Raw genomic sequence first — 17,305 nt, 5'->3', positions numbered from 1 at the left:
CTCTGAATACGAAGCCGACACGGAAGCTTGTGAGGAATATACTGATAAATGCAAACGGGCCCTCCGAAAGGCGAAAGGCCTTCTAGGAGGAGCGCGCTCAGGAGACAGAAACGCGATGTCAGCGGCTCAACAACACGCCTGTATGGACATAAAATTGCCTACTATCAAACTGAACCCATTTTCAGGGGACATAGAAACTTGGCCTCGATTTTGGGAGCAATTCACAGCTTCCATAGACGAGAATCCGATGGTGTCAACAATGAACAAGCATGTATTCCTCCGTGGTTACCTTGATGGAGAACCTAAGGACTTGGTCGATGGCATTGCTGTTACAGCTGATACATATGAGCAGACTAAGCAAATTTTGAAATCCAAATATGGGGATAAGAACAGAATTATCCAAAGTCACCTGGATTTCTTGGAGAATCTTAACACTTCGACTTCAGGCAGCCCAGAGGCTCTCAATTCCACCTACATTGAGTGCCATAAGCGCATCCAAGCACTACGAGCTCTAGGAGAAAATGTGGACTCTTATGGGAGAGTGCTTGCACCCAAACTTCTTCGAGCCTTTCCTGAAGAAATTTGCAAAAATTGGCTTGTTCATGCCCGAAGGCAAAAGATTGAAGAAGGGAACCTCACCCACCTTATGGAGTTCTTAAATGAAGAGGTGGAAGGAGCTATCAACACATGCAAAATTCGTGGAGATACTGTACCACGCGAAAATTACGTACCAACAGCATCTGCCTTCCATGTAAAGGTTAAAACGAAGAGGGACAAGAAGAAACAACAGAATTCAGAGCCCTTCTGTGTGTATTGTGGCGAAAGAGGGCACTGGGGCCAAGGCTGCCAAAAGATTGCAAGCTTGCAGGCAAGAATCGACGCCCTCAAGACAATGAACCGTTGCTTTCTATGCCTGAGAAGTGGCCACAACAGAAATCAGTGTTTCAAACGGGGAAAAGCGTCCTGTGCGAAATGTAAGGGGGAGCATCACATTTCTATCTGTAGTAGCCATACCACAACAGTAAATAAAATTGAAACTATGACTTCTAACTTCACATACCTGCAGACTGCTCGTGTGAGTATCACAGGACCCACTGGTAAGAGCAAACAGACACGTGCCATCCTGGACACAGGGAGTCAATCGAGTTTCATTCACCATTCACTGATCGAATCTCTCCAACTAAGTGTCATTGGAAGCACTACTCTCGAGATAACTACTTTCGAATCCAGTTACAGTTCATCACTCTCAAGGAAGAAGGTGCAGTTTAATATGATGGGGTGCTCCACTAATTCCCACATATCAATAACAGCCTTTGAAAGCACAAATAATTTTTCACAGCAACCAACAGTGCCACAAGATGTAGGAGATATGGCCTTGAGGGGTGGCACACCACTCGCAGATCCTAAAAGAGACAATGAAGATCTACCTATTGAGATCCTGATTGGAGCTGATTATTACTGGAGAATCGTGACTTTGGAACAACCAATCAAGGTATCACCATCATTGGTTCTTCTCCCAACAATCTTTGGATATGTTCTCAGTGGAAACAGATCTAGCACCACCATCAACAGAGCAACTGTCAACTTTATTCAGGGCAGCTGCAGTGATATATCTGATGAGTCAGTGCGCCGATTTTGGGACCTGGAGACAATAGAGATAACAGGACATCAAGAGCGAGCATTTAAACCCATGGACCACCCTATTTATCAGGAATTCCGAGAATCATACTGTGTGGAATATGGCCGCAGAGTTGCATCTCTGCCTCGAAAGAAGGATATGCCTCTCTCCTGCAACCGCACAACTGCTGAAGCACGTCTTCGCTCCTTACAAAACAAGCTGCGAGGGGGAGGCTGGTGGGAATGCATGATAGGCTCAGTCAAGCGCTGCCTGAGGAAAGTTCTTGTTCGCTCCCAGGTGGATGAAGAGAGCTTAAACTCCACCTTGATCAGCATAGAAGCCGCAATAAACTCACGACCCATCACTCAAGGAGAGAGCGACACTTCATTGACGCCAGCTCACTTTCTAAATGGTGGGAAATTAGTAACAATTCCATGTGGGCCAGAGCCAGCAACTAGAAAGGACCTTGCAAAGGAGTTCCAACTCAGACAAAAGGTCAATGACGACATCTGGCGCAGGTGGAAGACAGAATACCTCCTGCTGTTAAGACAATATCATGAGGTAAAGGGATACCCTTCGCAAAGGAAACCGAGAATTGGAGAGGTTGTTCTGCTCCAAGAAGACAGCAAACCACGGCACTTGTGGAAGAGGGCTGTGGTAGAAGAAGTGCGGCATGGCAGAGACAGTAAAATACGGTGCATCATCCTCCGCCAGCCAGATGGTATGAAGATCTGTCGACCGGTCCAACTGGTCATCCCCCTCGAGATGGACCAGGGTGGGGAGGATGTCGGGGAATGAAGACTCCTACGCCATCTGTTGGTGTTCTGTTAAGTCTGTACATTGTGCTGCCCTCTGCAGCGGATATATTTCAATGGTAACTGTAAAATGGACGTTTGAGAATAAAGGTGTGTGTGAGCAGAAGTTTTACTGTGTCCTTGATTTCACTAGTGTGTAGCAACACCTACCCTACTATCCCTCCCCCTCCCTGTCCTAGCCTCCTCCTTTCCCCCACCTAGTTGCCACTCTCATCATGCACTGGTGCTGCTGTTCTATGCACCATGTCAGGTCAGATTGAGAGTTATGGTCAGGCAACCCAGTCATTAGAACAATGCCAGCAGAGGAACCAGACCAGCTTAAGTTTAAACCCATGATAAACTGAAAGTGCTGGCAGGTCGATAGACACACAAACAAACACAAACATACACACAAAATTCGAGCTTTCACAACCCCCGGTTGCTTCGTCAGGAAAGAGGGAAGGAGAGGGAAAGATGAAAGGATGTGGATTTTAAGGGAGAGGGTAAGGAGTCATTCCAATCCCGGGAGCGGAAAGACCTACCTTAGGGGGAAAAAAGGACAGGTATACACTCCCACACACACACATATCCATCCGCACTTACACAGACACAAGCAGACATTTGTAAAGACAAAGAGTTTGGGCAGAGATGTCAGTTGAGGCGGAAGTAAAGAGGCAAAGATGTTGTTGAAAGACAGGTGTGGTATGAGTGGCGGCAACTTGAAATTAGAGGAGGTTGAGGCCTGGCGGATAACGGGAAGAGAGGATACATTGAAGGGCAATTTCCCATCTCCGGAGTTCGGATAGGTTGGTGTTAGTGGGAAGTATCCAGATAACCCGGACGGTGTAACACTGTGCCAAGATGTGTCTGCCTGTGTCCATTCATGCGAATGGACAGTTTGTTGCTGGTCATTCCCACATAGAATGCGTCACAGTGTAGGCAAGTCAGTTGGTAAATCACGTGGGTGCTTTCACACGTGGCTCTGCCTTTGATCGTGTACACCTTCCGGGTTCTTCTGGGTTACAGGACTGGAGTAGGTGGTGGTGGGAGGGTGCATGGGACAGGGTTTACACCGGGGGCGGTTACAAGGGTAGGAGCCAGAGGGTAGGGAAGCTGTTTTCAGGTTGTTGGTGTAATGGTTCAGGGATTCCGGAATGAAGCAGATTCATTTGCCACGAAGACCTAGGCTGTAGGGAAGGAACCGTTTGATGTAGAATGGGTGGCAGCTGTCATAATGGAGGCACTGTTGCTTGTTGGTGGGTTTGATGTGGACGGCTGTGTGAAGCTGGCCATTGTACAGGTGGAAGTCAATGTCAAGGAAAGTGGCATGGGATTTGGAGTAGGACCAGGTGAATCTGATGGAACCAAAGGAGTTGAGGTTGGAGAGGAAATTCTGGAGTTCTTCTTCGGGGACATCCTGGTACCCATGGCTGTACCCTTTAATTGTTGGTATGTCTGGCCTTCAAAAGTGAAGAAGTTGTGGATCAGGATGAAGCTGGCTAAGGTAATGAGGAAAGAGGTTTTAGGTAGGGTGGCAGGTGATCGACGTGAAAGGAAGTGCTCCATCGCAGCGAGGCCCTGGACGTGTGGAATATTTGTGTGTAAGGAAGTGGCATCAATGGTTACAAGGATGGTTTCTGGGGGTAACAGATTGGGTAAGGATTCCAGGCGTTCGAGAAAGTGGTTGGTGTCTTTGATTAAGGATGGGAGACTGCATGTAATGGGTTGAAGGTGTTGATCTACGTAGGCAGAGATACGTTCTGTGGGGGCTTGGTAACCAGCTACAATGGGGCGGCCGGGATGATTGGGTTTGTGAATTTTAGGAAGAAGGTAGAAGCTAGGGGTGCGGGGTGTCGGTGGGGTCAGGAGGTTGATGGAGTCAGGTGAAAGGTTTTGTAGGGGGCCTAAGGTTCTGACGATTCCTTGAAGCTCCACCTGGACATCAGGAATGGGATTACCTTTTCCTTCACCCCTCTTCCTTCCCCTTCAACTCTTCTGCCAAAGGAAGGAGCCACTGGCTCTGAAAGCTTGCAAAAGTTCAATCCTTTTGTGTATGTGTGTTCTTTTGGCACTGCTTGGTGAGTAGATTTTTCATCTATCCATTTACCTAATAACTACTAATTATGTAAACCTAACTATAACCTGAACCTACAGCTCATCTAAATTAGTAAATCTACACCTAACAGTTTCATAAACAAATAAGTACTTTCCGAAATATGAACACACAAGTCTTTAAATAGCCTGCCCCACCTGACAATCTTGAGTATGTGGCTAGCCATTACTGTGTTATCATCTATGTATCGATTCTGCCTACCGCTAAGATTGTGCTACCATCTCCGTGGTGGTATCTGCATTTATGCAGCACTTAGTTCAAATTTTGATGCAAGTTTTTGCTTATCTGGATCAAGCCAAGCAGTGAAAGGTATAAAAGCCTGTCTGTCACCTAACACGAAAAAATTAACAGTCCTGCATCACTTTTGTTGTCAACATGTGTTAATGACCTACCTGTGTGAACCACTTTGATTGATGCCATTATAAACAATGTTTACCAATTTCCTATAGAACGGTACTCAACTTGCTGTTTGTATCAACTGTGATTTGTGGAATGAGGTTTATGACAAGATATTGCTACTGAAACTGTCACCGATTACTGAGTCTAGCCTGGTTCTCTAAACATGTGAATACGAGTGTAAGAAAACTGCTCACTGTCCAACAGGTGAATTTAAAGTTAGTAAATATGGGATCGGCAATGGCCTTGCCGCAGTGGATACACCGGTTCCCGTGCGATCACCGAAGTTAAGCGCTGTCGGGTGTGGCTGGCACTTGGATGGGTGACCATCCATCCACCATGCGCTGTTGCCATTTTTCGGGGTGCACTCAGCCTCGTGATGCCAATTGAGGAGCTACTCGACCGAATATTAGCGGCTCCGGTCAAAGAAAGCCATCATAACGACCGGGAGAGCGGTGTGCTGACCACACGCCCCTCCTATCCGCATCCTCAGCTGAGGATGACACGGCAGTCGGATGGTCCTGATGGGCCACTTGTGGCCTGAAGACGGACTGCTAAATATGGGATCAAGTTGAAAAAAACTGGAGGTGGGGTGTCCATTATTGTATAACATTGTTCAATATCTAAAACATTTTCAGTTACGGGATAACAAACTTATGCACTGGTGAGAAGAAGAAGATGATGTTCAAACCAGGTGAGTACCATCACAAAATGACTACACTCTTTGAAAGAGAATAGGAATACCTGCTTTGAAACCCCCAAGGATGCGGAAAACCAAAATTCCACATCACTCATTCCTCCCACCAGTCTTCACTCTGGTGGCATTTATTTACAGCCAGATGGTAAAAATTCACAGTTTCACATATTTTCTTCCTCAGTTTCTTCTTCTCACCTTCTTCTCTTTCACTGTCCATTTTTCTCTCACCTGTTACCTTCTCACCTCTCTATTCTATTATTATTGTCCTTTGATGACATTCTTGCCAACTGCTAACAAAGATCTTTTCTGTCCCATATAGTCCCATTTCGTCTGGGTTTCAATTGAATTTATTCCTTAGAAGCATATTCTTTCTCATGCCAGACTGTGAACATTGTTGTCACAGCATTTCCACTATTGTCTTTGTTGGCTGCCATTTGTTAGGTGGAAAAATGTTTATATCTGTATTTGACTTAAGAAAAATTCTTTTCTTACCAGGTTTCCTGACTGCTCCTCATTTTTGTGGCTGTCACTACTGCTCTCACTGCCATTATCACTTGCACTCTCAGATGAACCACTGGACCTCAGGATAGGTGCAAGTTTCTGGTTCTGGTTCTGTCTCAAAGGCTGTGTCACTGTGCTGTCTTCCTACAAAAACACAATTAAAATGATATGATTTATGTCTAATTTTACCAACAACTTTACTTTAGGCTCCCCATAAAAAAAAAGCCAACACTATACGAGTGTGGAAAAGGTCCTACCAGTGGCATAGTTTTGGCATTTTAATACTATATTTGTTAAGTATATACCAGTTCCAGCTATTAGATTAAAGAAACAGTAGTGGCACTAAAATAGTTTGTATCAATCACGTATAAATAAAAGAACCTGCAAAATAACAATACATACAAACACAGAAAAAACTTGTGTTAATATAGCACCTATTGGAAAGCAGTTCACTCATTCCGTTCATGCATTCACACATCATGTTCTGTAAATCACATCTTGAATGAGAATTAAATCAAATTTCGTGGCTAGTGCTAACCTACTCACATTGACAACTATGGGAATCACATCTAGATTACTTTATATATGAACAAAGATGATGAGACTTACCAAACAAAAGTGCTGGCAGGTCAATAGACACACAAACAAACACAAACATACACACAAAATTCAAGCTTTCGCAACAAACGGTTGCTTCATCAGGATGTGCGGATGGATATGTGTGTGTGCGAGTGTATACCTGTCCTTTTTTCCCCGTAAGGTAAGTCTTTCCGCTCCTGGGATTGGAATGACTCCTTACCCTCTCCCTTAAAATCCACATCCTTTCGTCTTTCCCTCTCCTTCCCTCTTCCTGACGAAGCAACCGTTTGTTGCGAAAGCTTGAATTTTGTGTGTATGTTTGTGTTTGTTTGTGTGTCTATCGACCTGCCAGCGCTTTTGTTTGGTAAGTCTCATCATCTTTGTTTTCAGATATATTTTTCCCACGTGGAATGTTTCCCTCTATTATATTCATTACTTTATATATGTTTATGTATGGTGCAGTAGGGGGGGGGGGGGGGGGGGGGAGTGCATCAGCCCCTCCTCTTACACAACTCAGTTATATAGTGGCGAAGTCTTGTTAAAATGACTTTTCCACCAGAATATCAGTTAACTTTCACTGGCAAAATACCAGGGTACTTGAATATATGTGTTTTCATCATGTTAGAATAGTTTCATCACATTGTACAGTGATGAATATATATTGTTTCTGTTTAACTAGCAGAATGAATCCTATGTATTTTTGTCATACATCGACTAGATATCTTAAAACACAAAGTTTGTTTGTTGCCAGCATATTTCATCGTCTAAAGACAAGCTTCAAACTCAGGAACTGAATACTTGTTTCAATGTGCAGTATGTTTTTTCAATCCTGCTTTACGTTCTGAGGTAAATTTTGCTATTAAAAATCAGGATATCCTAATACAGCTTTCTATGTTATGTGGCAATAAGTGTATTGTAAGTAGATGAATATTTAGAAGTTCAGTTTTACTTATGCAATGTATGTTGTGGAATTACATTATGTAGAGATAGATGATACACTTTCTGAAACATCAAGTCTGTTTATTTGCCAGTTGCCAGCAAACTATTTCATCTGAAGGGATGAAATCAAACTGTTTGGATACTTTTTACACCCAGCGTATCTATTTTCCAACTTTCTTCTCAGCTGGGCTATGGACCTCCAACAGTGAAGTTAAAGACAGCTTTTTATATTTTCTTCCCCCCACCCACCAATATCCTTATAAGAGTCAATTAATTTTAGCTATCAGGTTTAATTCCTGGTGATTAATAATGGTTCTTAGTGATAAGTCTTGAAACATGTTACAACATATAATGGCTCATTGTTATAACTTTTGCACTGATATCTGGTTTACCTGTTCACTTTCTGTTTTTTTGAAAATCACGTATCTGTGCACTAGCATATTTTTCTTTGAACGTGCAATCAGAATAACATCCCAAAAAAGCTCCCCTGCAAGTCACAGCAGTATTCTCACAATTGGGGCACCTTCCTCTGTAGCATATTTTTCTACAATTTTCCTAACAAGAGACAGGTGGAGCTCTGTGCGTGCCATTTTTCACCCAGTGATCGATATGTGAAGAGCACAAGCATTTAAAATTCACTAATACAGAATGTGAAAAAAATTGTACCATTCCACAGTCTTATGCACTGATCCTACTCAGCTCAATAAGACGTCACAACCTTCAACTGCAACCATATTTGAGTTGCAGTCTACATCACATTGTTTGGTTATTTTTTTACATTTTTCCCAGTACTCTGTCAGTCTTTTCTGTTTCAGCCATATGTGTTGTGTTACATGTCGTCAACATCCACACATCTCTTTATCGCACCATTTGCTGGCAAGCAGCTTGTTGTTGACCTGAACTCAGTTTCTCCTCATTTCAGTTTCTACTGCAGTTTTGGTGTATTGCGCTTGTTCTTATGAACAGTGACACATGTAGTTGTTCAATGGTTGTTGACACATGTAGTTGTTCAATGGTTGTGACGCCAGAATAAATACACTCCTGGAAATTGAAATAAGAACACCGTGAATTCATTGTCCCAGGAAGGGGAAACTTTATTGACACATTCCTGGGGTCAGATACATCACATGATCACACTGACAGAACCACAGGCACATAGACACAGGCAACAGAGCATGCACAATGTCGGCACTAGTACAGTGTATATCCACCTTTCGCAGCAATGCAGGCTGCTATTCTCCCATGGAGACAATCGTAGAGATGCTGGATGTAGTCCTGTGGAACGGCTTGCCATGCCATTTCCACCTGGCGCCTCAGTTGGACCAGCGTTCGTGCTGGACGTGCAGACCGCGTGAGACGACGCTTCATCCAGTCCCAAACATGCTCAATGGGGGACAGATCTGGAGATCTTGCTGGCCAGGGTAGTTGACTTACACCTTCTAGAGCACGTTGGGTGGCACGGGATACATGCGGACGTGCATTGTCCTGTTGGAACAGCAAGTTCCCTTGCCGGTCTAGGAATGGTAGAACGATGGGTTCGATGACGGTTTGGATGTACCGTGCACTATTCAGTGTCCCCTCGACGATCACCAGTGGTGTACGGCCAGTGTAGGAGATCGCTCCCCACACCATGATGCCGGGTGTTGGCCCTGTGTGCCTCGGTCGTATGCAGTCCTGATTGTGGAGCTCACCTGCACGGCGCCAAACACGCATACGACCATCATTGGCACCAAGGCAGAAGCGACTCTCATCGCTGAAGATGACACGTCTCCATTCGTCCCTCCATTCACGCCTGTCGCGACACCACTGGAGGCGGGCTGCACGATGTTGGGGCGTGAGCGAAAGACGGCCTAACGGTGTGTGGGACCGTAGCCCAGCTTCATGGAGACGGTTGCGAATGGTCCTCGCCGATACCCCAGGAGCAACAGTGTCCCTAATTTGCTGGGAAGTGGCGGTGCGGTCCCCTACGGAACTGCGTAGGATCCTACGGTCTTGGCGTGCATCCGTGCGTCGCTGCGGTCCGGTCCCAGGTCGACGGGCACGTGCACCTTCCGCCGACCACTGGCGACAACATCGATGTACTGTGGAGACCTCACGCCCCACGTGTTGAGCAATTCGGCGGTACGTCCACCCTGCCTCCCGCATGCCCACTATACGCCCTCGCTCAAAGTCCGTCAACTGCACATACGGTTCACGTCCACGCTGTCGCGGCATGCTACCAGTGTTAAAGACCGCGATGGAGCTCCGTACGCCACGGCAAACTGGCTGACACTGACGGCGGTGGTGCACAAATGCTGCGCAGCTAGCGCCATTCGACGGCCAACACCGCGGTTCCTGGTGTGTCCGCTGTGCCGTGCGTGTGATCATTGCTTGTACAGCCCTCTCGCAGTGTCCGGAGCAAGTATGGTGGGTCTGACACACCGGTGTCAATGTGTTCTTTTTTCCATTTCCAGGAGTGTATGTCTGAGCTGGGATACCAATTGTGAGCATATAGAGTATGTTCCTGTTCTGAATATGGTCTCATACATGTTGCCCTATGTAACAACTTTACCCTAAACTGTGGAACCAAGTTTGTGTTGTTATACTGTTATGAACAATAAAATTTAAAACATATCCAGTCTGACAGTCATATAGCATAAATGTCTTTATTTTGAATCTACTTTTCTTGGAGGGAATGAACTGTTTAAAAGATAATCGATCTTTGAACAACAAGAGACTGTTATCAATGCAAAGCTCCTAGTGTGGACTAAATATACTATAAAACTTTGTACCAACTTTATTGACAATATTCCAAATTTTGAACAAACTGTTGCCTCCAGTACTCACAGAGATGTCACTAATGTGTTGTATTCTCAAAAGTAAAATAAAACTTTCTTGGAATACAATTTCATTCAAGCTGGAGTGCTTAAATGTATATCTCTGGGCCAATGGCCACTTATTTTCAACTTTATAACTTGAGGCATTAAAAGACAAATGGGAACAAAACAATAATGTTCCTCAAATTCAGTATCTTTCTACTTTGAAAATCAAGAATGCACAGATTCTGGAGTACTGGCCCTGGCACAAAAATAAAATCAATTTGTTTTGTCTTCTATAAACTGCAACAGACAGAAATATCATTAAAATGGCAGAATGCTTGAGTCATTAGTCAGCTGACATTTGTGTACTGAAGCTGAGACAACAAATGCATACTTTAATGACTGGAAATCAGCCTAATTCCAGTCAAAAGTGTTACTGAGATGTGCCTTTTTTCTGAAGGATTTACTATCACTGAATGATTTCTCAGATTTCAAATAACTGCAGACTGTACCTCTTGTAGAAGCATCAAACCAATGTGTAGTAATAGTTGATGCATAGCGCTGAGGACTACTACTTAAAGTTTCCATTGAAGATTCATCACTGCTACCGACATCAGATAATTCACACTCTCATAGAACATAAGAACTGGAAGTTAATACTGACGAAAATATGCAAAGTGAAGTCAAAATCTGCAGTGAGGGACCACAGCAGTAAACGTAGATGCACACTTGAACTATGCAGGTGAAACTTGTAAACAGTTACTGGAAAACTGTGGAAACATGGTTATGTATGTTAACATCTCTAGATGATGCAAGTACCTGTGACTCAGTGCACTTAATCTTGTCCATTGTAATATATTGTGGCAAGGGATGCTTGCACTCATCATTAGTGCTGTAGGAAATCCCAGAGACTGCCCTTAAACTTATCAACAGTTTGTGGGGAACAGTGGAGCAGGACGACTTCATTCCTCTACAGCAGTCAAAGGGCTAACAGTTCTGATTTGACGTTTTAATCAATAGGATATGCAACATTTTGGCCCATTGGGCTGCTGGTTATAAATTGGTCACTACGATATATTTAGGTATTTCTATTAAATAGGTGAGTGGAAGTACCTTGTGTATTGCTGAGGTAAGGTACTAGTTTCAAAATGAAAATCTCGAATCGTTAGCAACAAAAAATATATGCAAAATATCTCACACCTTCTCAGTATTACATTTATAACCTGAATACTTCTATGGTAATAACTGTTACTGTAAATATTTTGTCAATGAACAAGAAGGTAAAAGTAAACTTTTACCTTCCTGACAGTCATAGTAAGGGCTGTAGCTTCAAGTTTACTCCTCTGGAGGTAACATGTCATAGTCAAGATTATTTTGACTGTCAGTCGTCCATTTATGTAGACTTGAATATTGCATTTCCAGCAGCTGTACATGTTTCAAATGCAAGCTATTGGTATTGGGGTGGAAAATAACTTGGATGGAATCTAACATAGTGTGTTCTATCATGTTGTCTTTCCACATAAGTTCAATCAACAATACTCTGTCAGTTTTGTATTTGCAGTGAATTGTTATATGAGAAAAAAACTTAAATCTATAATCATTGCAACTGTTACAATGACTTATGATTAAAGTATTCAAGCTGAAAGTGCAGCACTGTAAACGGGAATCTTGGACACAAAAGGTGGGTTAACTTCCCACATAGGTACTGTTTCAGTTGGGTTAATTATTCACCCTCAGATATTTCTAAGTTAAATGTAATGTTCTGGTTATGTTTATTAGCACATAATCATTTCTGAAAGGCACCATCTTTTTAAAAAGTAAATTTGCAATATGAAGTATGCTAGGCCCCATACAAATAGACATGCTTTATTCACCTTTGAGCATGTTTATATGCAACTGGTGTCATCAAAAGTTTAAAAAAAACTTAGACAAATGTCACTCGATAATAAAAGATACATGCACTGCATAATTAACTAATGATAATAATGATAAATAATAATGTAGCAGCAATTACAAGATAATGCACTGCACAGTTAAGCATACAACAATAAGCAATTAAACATTATAAGCACATGACAATATAAAGGTATGGATTATAATCCGTTCATCATAACAATAAACCTGATGATTGGTCAGTAGCCGTAGCACACGTGCACTGGTGTTGTTACGCTCTTGGAAGTAGGTCCTACTTATGTATTAGATATCTTATTACTAAGTTACGTTAAATTAAACTTTAAGATATTAATATTACTAAGTTATGTTACATTAAACTTTAAGATATTAAAATGTATTAACAGCCATCAACGTTTTTCTTAATCACACTTTAGCTAGGTAGTTTTTATTTCAAAAATCGTCTACAGTCACAGCCTCTGCAGCGTTGTGCTCTGATTGTCACACTGTCAATGCGCAGTATAAAAATGGCTCAGGCTGCTTTCTGTTCCAAAGTGAAACACGATTAAACAGTGCGGAGAAATAGGCTGTTCTTAATGTTTTTCATAAATTTATGGAGATAATTGGCTCTGAAGTTTTCCTAGAGGTCTATAGATAAATAAACTCACATTGAACATGTAGTGCAGTCGGTAGCATAATAGGATGAGAACTGATTGTGATTATTCATGCATTGGTTCAAACTCCCCAATATTTTTTTTTCTCATTCAATTTGAAGTACCAACATCTTGTAATTATAAAACTCATCATCATTTCTTATGAATAATGTACGTCTTCTTGTTTCTAATTATATATTGGGAGCAAAATTTGTTTCCATTTCAAAAATCTTAATTATCGATGTTTTATGAAAGACTGCTCATAAAAGTTATTTAAATTAAGAAAACTTAACGATTTAATGTTTTAAGGTAAAAATGAAAAGCCAAACCCTCTTTTTTGGACCATGTCCATCATTTTATACCACAGAGGTAGATAAGTATTGTAGAAACATGAAAAACAACCATTTTCACAGCATCAAGCACATCATACAAATGCTGCATTTTTACATTTGCTACTCTACCATTACAATATGAACCCAACAGTACAGATCTGAAGCCAAGCTGCAGGATTTGGCCTGAGAAGTAACAAGACTGTTAAGCTGCCAGACATACTGGAACTAATACACGCAGCTTTCCCAAATGGCTCTGCAGAATGCTGACGGGATATAGCACGGCTTGCCATAAAAGAAGAAGAGAAAATGGTGCACGTGGTTGGCTTCGAGGATTCTGTTGATGACAGGCTCATTATCAATGTAGCAGGTGACACTCTCAGAACTGAAATGTATTTCTCGGATTCGGATAAGGAAGGAGCTAAGAGATTACCAGATGACTGACTGTATGTAAGTAATACCTTCAGTGGCTTCAATATTTAACTATACGGTGAAATACTTCAATACTCTCTTACATTATACACTGTTTACGCAGAAAAATTACTCTGCGGTTAAGTAAGGAATTTACATCATTCTTGTTTTTAATTACAATAGTACATTAGCTAAAAACGATAACATGTTGTGGTTTTCATCTAGTCGTCTAAAGGGCATACTGTGGGAGATTTGCAGTGTATTATTTCAATCTGCTTAAAATGAAATGACATTTGAGGCTGTAGTGATCCTCCGCTTGTCTCTTTTTACGTGTGAACTGCAGCTGGTCATTCACTGCAGAGTAGCTGTACCAGCTGACCTGCCAGTGCTATCCAAGTTAAATGCGCTGGTAAATTTATTGTCTGATATTATCCCTAAGTCGATGTGCGCGTAATGCACAGCACAAAACGTACTCTTATTATTGTACTTGACAGTAAGTCGAGACAGCTTGGCTGCAGTCCCACATGAAATGGAAGTCCAATGAGATTGCAGCAAATGCAGAAGAATACATAGTGCAAGGTTTACATCAGGTTTATTCTTATGATGAATGGATTATAATACATCATCTGACTTTTATTTGTACTGTAGAAACTGATACATAGATCGTGAATAAGGAACTGTTTAGTAACCTCTGTTAACTTTTGTCATTCATAATTTCCAAGTCTTGTCAGTTTGAAACTTTTGAATATACTTAAAAAATGTACTGTTGGATGTCAAGTTGTTATTATTTTGTGTAAAAATAGTTAGTAGAACATTCTAGAAGACAACATGATACTATGTAACCAGCTTAGAAACTTATAAATTGTATTCATGAAGTATCTATCTGTAATAACGTGTTCAGTATTTGTCCATGATCCAGTGTGTGTATTAGTATCAAAAATCATTATGTAACTAAAATGTAAATTAGAATTATTCTGGATTGAATATTTGAAAAACACTTGTTATTAATTTTCACAATGAGATAGTATTCCTATCAAATTCTATTTATGTAAAACATGTTACTGCATTTGGTCAAACTAAAATCGCCACTTGGATTTTGAACATTCATAACTTGTAATTGTAAGTTTGTCAACCTCCACAGTTGAGTGGCCAGCACAGCTGACTGCCAGGCATGGGATCTGTGCTCGATTCCTGGCTGGGTTGGAGATTTTATACACTTGGAAATTGGGTGTCATGCTGCCCTGATCATCATTTCATCATCATCAGTGCAGAAGTCGCCAAAGTGGTGTCAAATTAAAAGACTTGCCCTAGGCAGCCGAACCACCCCAGGGTGGATCCCCATCAACAAATGCCATAGGATCATTTCCTTTCACTGTAAGTGTAATTATGCATACATTCTAACAATAATATGTAAAATTATAATTGTTAAAAGCTCTTTGTAGTCTGGCAGTGGCTGGAACTGTGTTAATGTTAATCTCTCTCTTTGTCAAGTCAATTTTAGTACCACACAATGGAAAGTTGAGTTTGGAATATCAACAATTTTGTAAAGGACAGATTGTTACACACCATAAAGATGACACATTGTGTTGCAGATAGGCACAATGAAAAGACTGTTACACCCTAAGCTTCTGGCCAAAGCTTTCTTCAGAAAAGAAAGGAAAACACACACATATTCACATACACAGGCACACCTCATGTACACATGACTGCTATCTCTAGTGGCTTCAATATTCCAAAAACGACCTGAGTAAGAAAATGAATATAAACCTGTATGTGGGCAAAACATAGGGCTTTAGTTTGGCATTCCAATTTTGACTTTTCAGTGGTCGCTCGGTTAGACCTCAGATGGCATGGTGAGGATATTGCTAGACCCCATGTAATTTCCATTCTTGTTAGTTAATTAGTTAGTTACGTGTTCCATTGATCAATAGCACGGAAAAACCGTTATGATGTGCAATGTGTCAAATGCACAAGATATGTGCACAGGAAACAAGTCCCCCCCCCCCCCCCACACACACATTATAGTGTTATACCTAAATATTTCTATTATCTATCCCATTCCCTCAAATGGCACAAAATGCACATATTATATCTCCAGAATTATTTACTCATATTCAAGAATTCATCTATGGTATACAAGGAGTTGTCAAGGAGGTATGATTTCAATTTGTTCTTGAAACTATTACTGCTGTCTGTCAGACATTTTATTCAATTGGTAATTTATCAAAAAGTTTTACAGCAGCACATTTTACCCCTTTCTGTGCCAAAGATAGATTAAGTAAAGGATAGTGTAGGTCTTTCTTTTTTCTGGTATTGTAATCATGAATGTCGCTGTTGATTTTAAACTGGTCCATGTTGTTGAGAAAAAATTTCATTACTGAGTACTGTGAAGCAGCTGTAAGAATTCCTAACCTTTTAAACAGATGCCTACAAGGTGTGCGACTATGAACCCCACATATTATTCTAACTACTTTCTTTTGAGCAGTGAATACCTTTCGCCTAAGTGTTGAGTTGCCCCAGAATATTATTCCGTATGACATCAGAGAGTGGAAGTATGCAAAGTATGTTAGCTTACTAATTTCTACATCCTCAAAATTGGCAATTATTCTGATGCCAAAAGTTGCTGAACCTAGTCGCTTTAGGATATCCAAACTATGATTTTTCCAGTTAAGATTCTCATCTATCTGTACACCCAAAAACTTAGTATGCTCTACCCTGTTTACTGACTTCTGTTGACGTGTTATATTTATTGAAGTAACTGTACTTTTTCCAGCAGAAAATTGGATGTACTGTGTTTTTTCAAAGTTCAGAGAAAGCCCATTCGCAGAAAACCAATTAATAACTTTTCCAAAGACCTTATTTGTATCATTTTCTATCAGACTTTCTTTTACTGGATTAATAATTATGCTTGTATCATCAGCAAACAATGTCAGTTCAGCATCTTGTTTCACATAAGAAAGGAGGTCATTCACATATATACAGAACAGTAGGGGACCCATAATTGAACCTTGTGGAACACCTAATGTAATTTCACCCCAGTTAGATGAAGTGGCAAACTCCTTTGAATCACTTGAAGCTTATATAGAGACTTTTTTGCTTCCTGTTCTGTAGATATGACTTAAACCACTCATTTGCTGTTCCATGTATACCATAGAATTGTAATTTCTCTAACATAATGTTATGGTTCATACGATCAAATACTTTGGATAAGTCACAGAATATTCCTACTGGTGACATTTTACTATTTAAAGACTCTTTTATGTGGACACTGAAATTGTGTGTATGTTAGGGTCCCAAGTATCACAGCCTGCAGGCATTCCCCTTGGTGGGCTGTTGTTTGCAAGAATTCAATGAAAAAAATATTTTGTAATTTTGTTTGATGTTCTAGTGCATTACAATTGACAGCTATTCAGTTAGTAGTGTTGTAGCATGGTGGTTAGCATACAAGGATGATGTGCAGAAGTTTGAGGCTTCAAATCTCGTAAGGTGCTTCAAACTTTTTTATTTTTAAATAGTTATCAAAATTATTCTGATCCTTATTTTTATACAATTCATTAATTTAATTTTAACTTTTTGGTTTGCTCTAT

At 41.1% G+C, this 17,305-nt stretch overlaps 1 protein-coding gene across 2 annotated transcripts in view; it reads right to left on the bottom strand.

Annotated features, from left to right (window-relative positions):
- The window catches only part of LOC126100510 (X-linked retinitis pigmentosa GTPase regulator-like), a 313,988-nt gene that overhangs the window by 69,983 nt on the left and 226,700 nt on the right, over positions 1-17,305 (bottom strand). For both annotated transcript variants that reach the window (XM_049911120.1, XM_049911121.1), the window contains one exon: positions 6,111-6,263. In XM_049911120.1, coding sequence (XP_049767077.1) covers positions 6,111-6,263 — 153 coding nt within the window. The remainder of the gene's footprint in view (positions 1-6,110; positions 6,264-17,305) is intronic.

Source organism: Schistocerca cancellata, chromosome 9 (genome assembly GCF_023864275.1).
Source record: "Schistocerca cancellata isolate TAMUIC-IGC-003103 chromosome 9, iqSchCanc2.1, whole genome shotgun sequence".
Classification (NCBI taxonomy): domain Eukaryota; kingdom Metazoa; phylum Arthropoda; class Insecta; order Orthoptera; family Acrididae; genus Schistocerca; species Schistocerca cancellata.
Note: the sequence above shows the minus strand (reverse complement) of the source record. Positions and strands in the feature narration are given on the sequence as shown.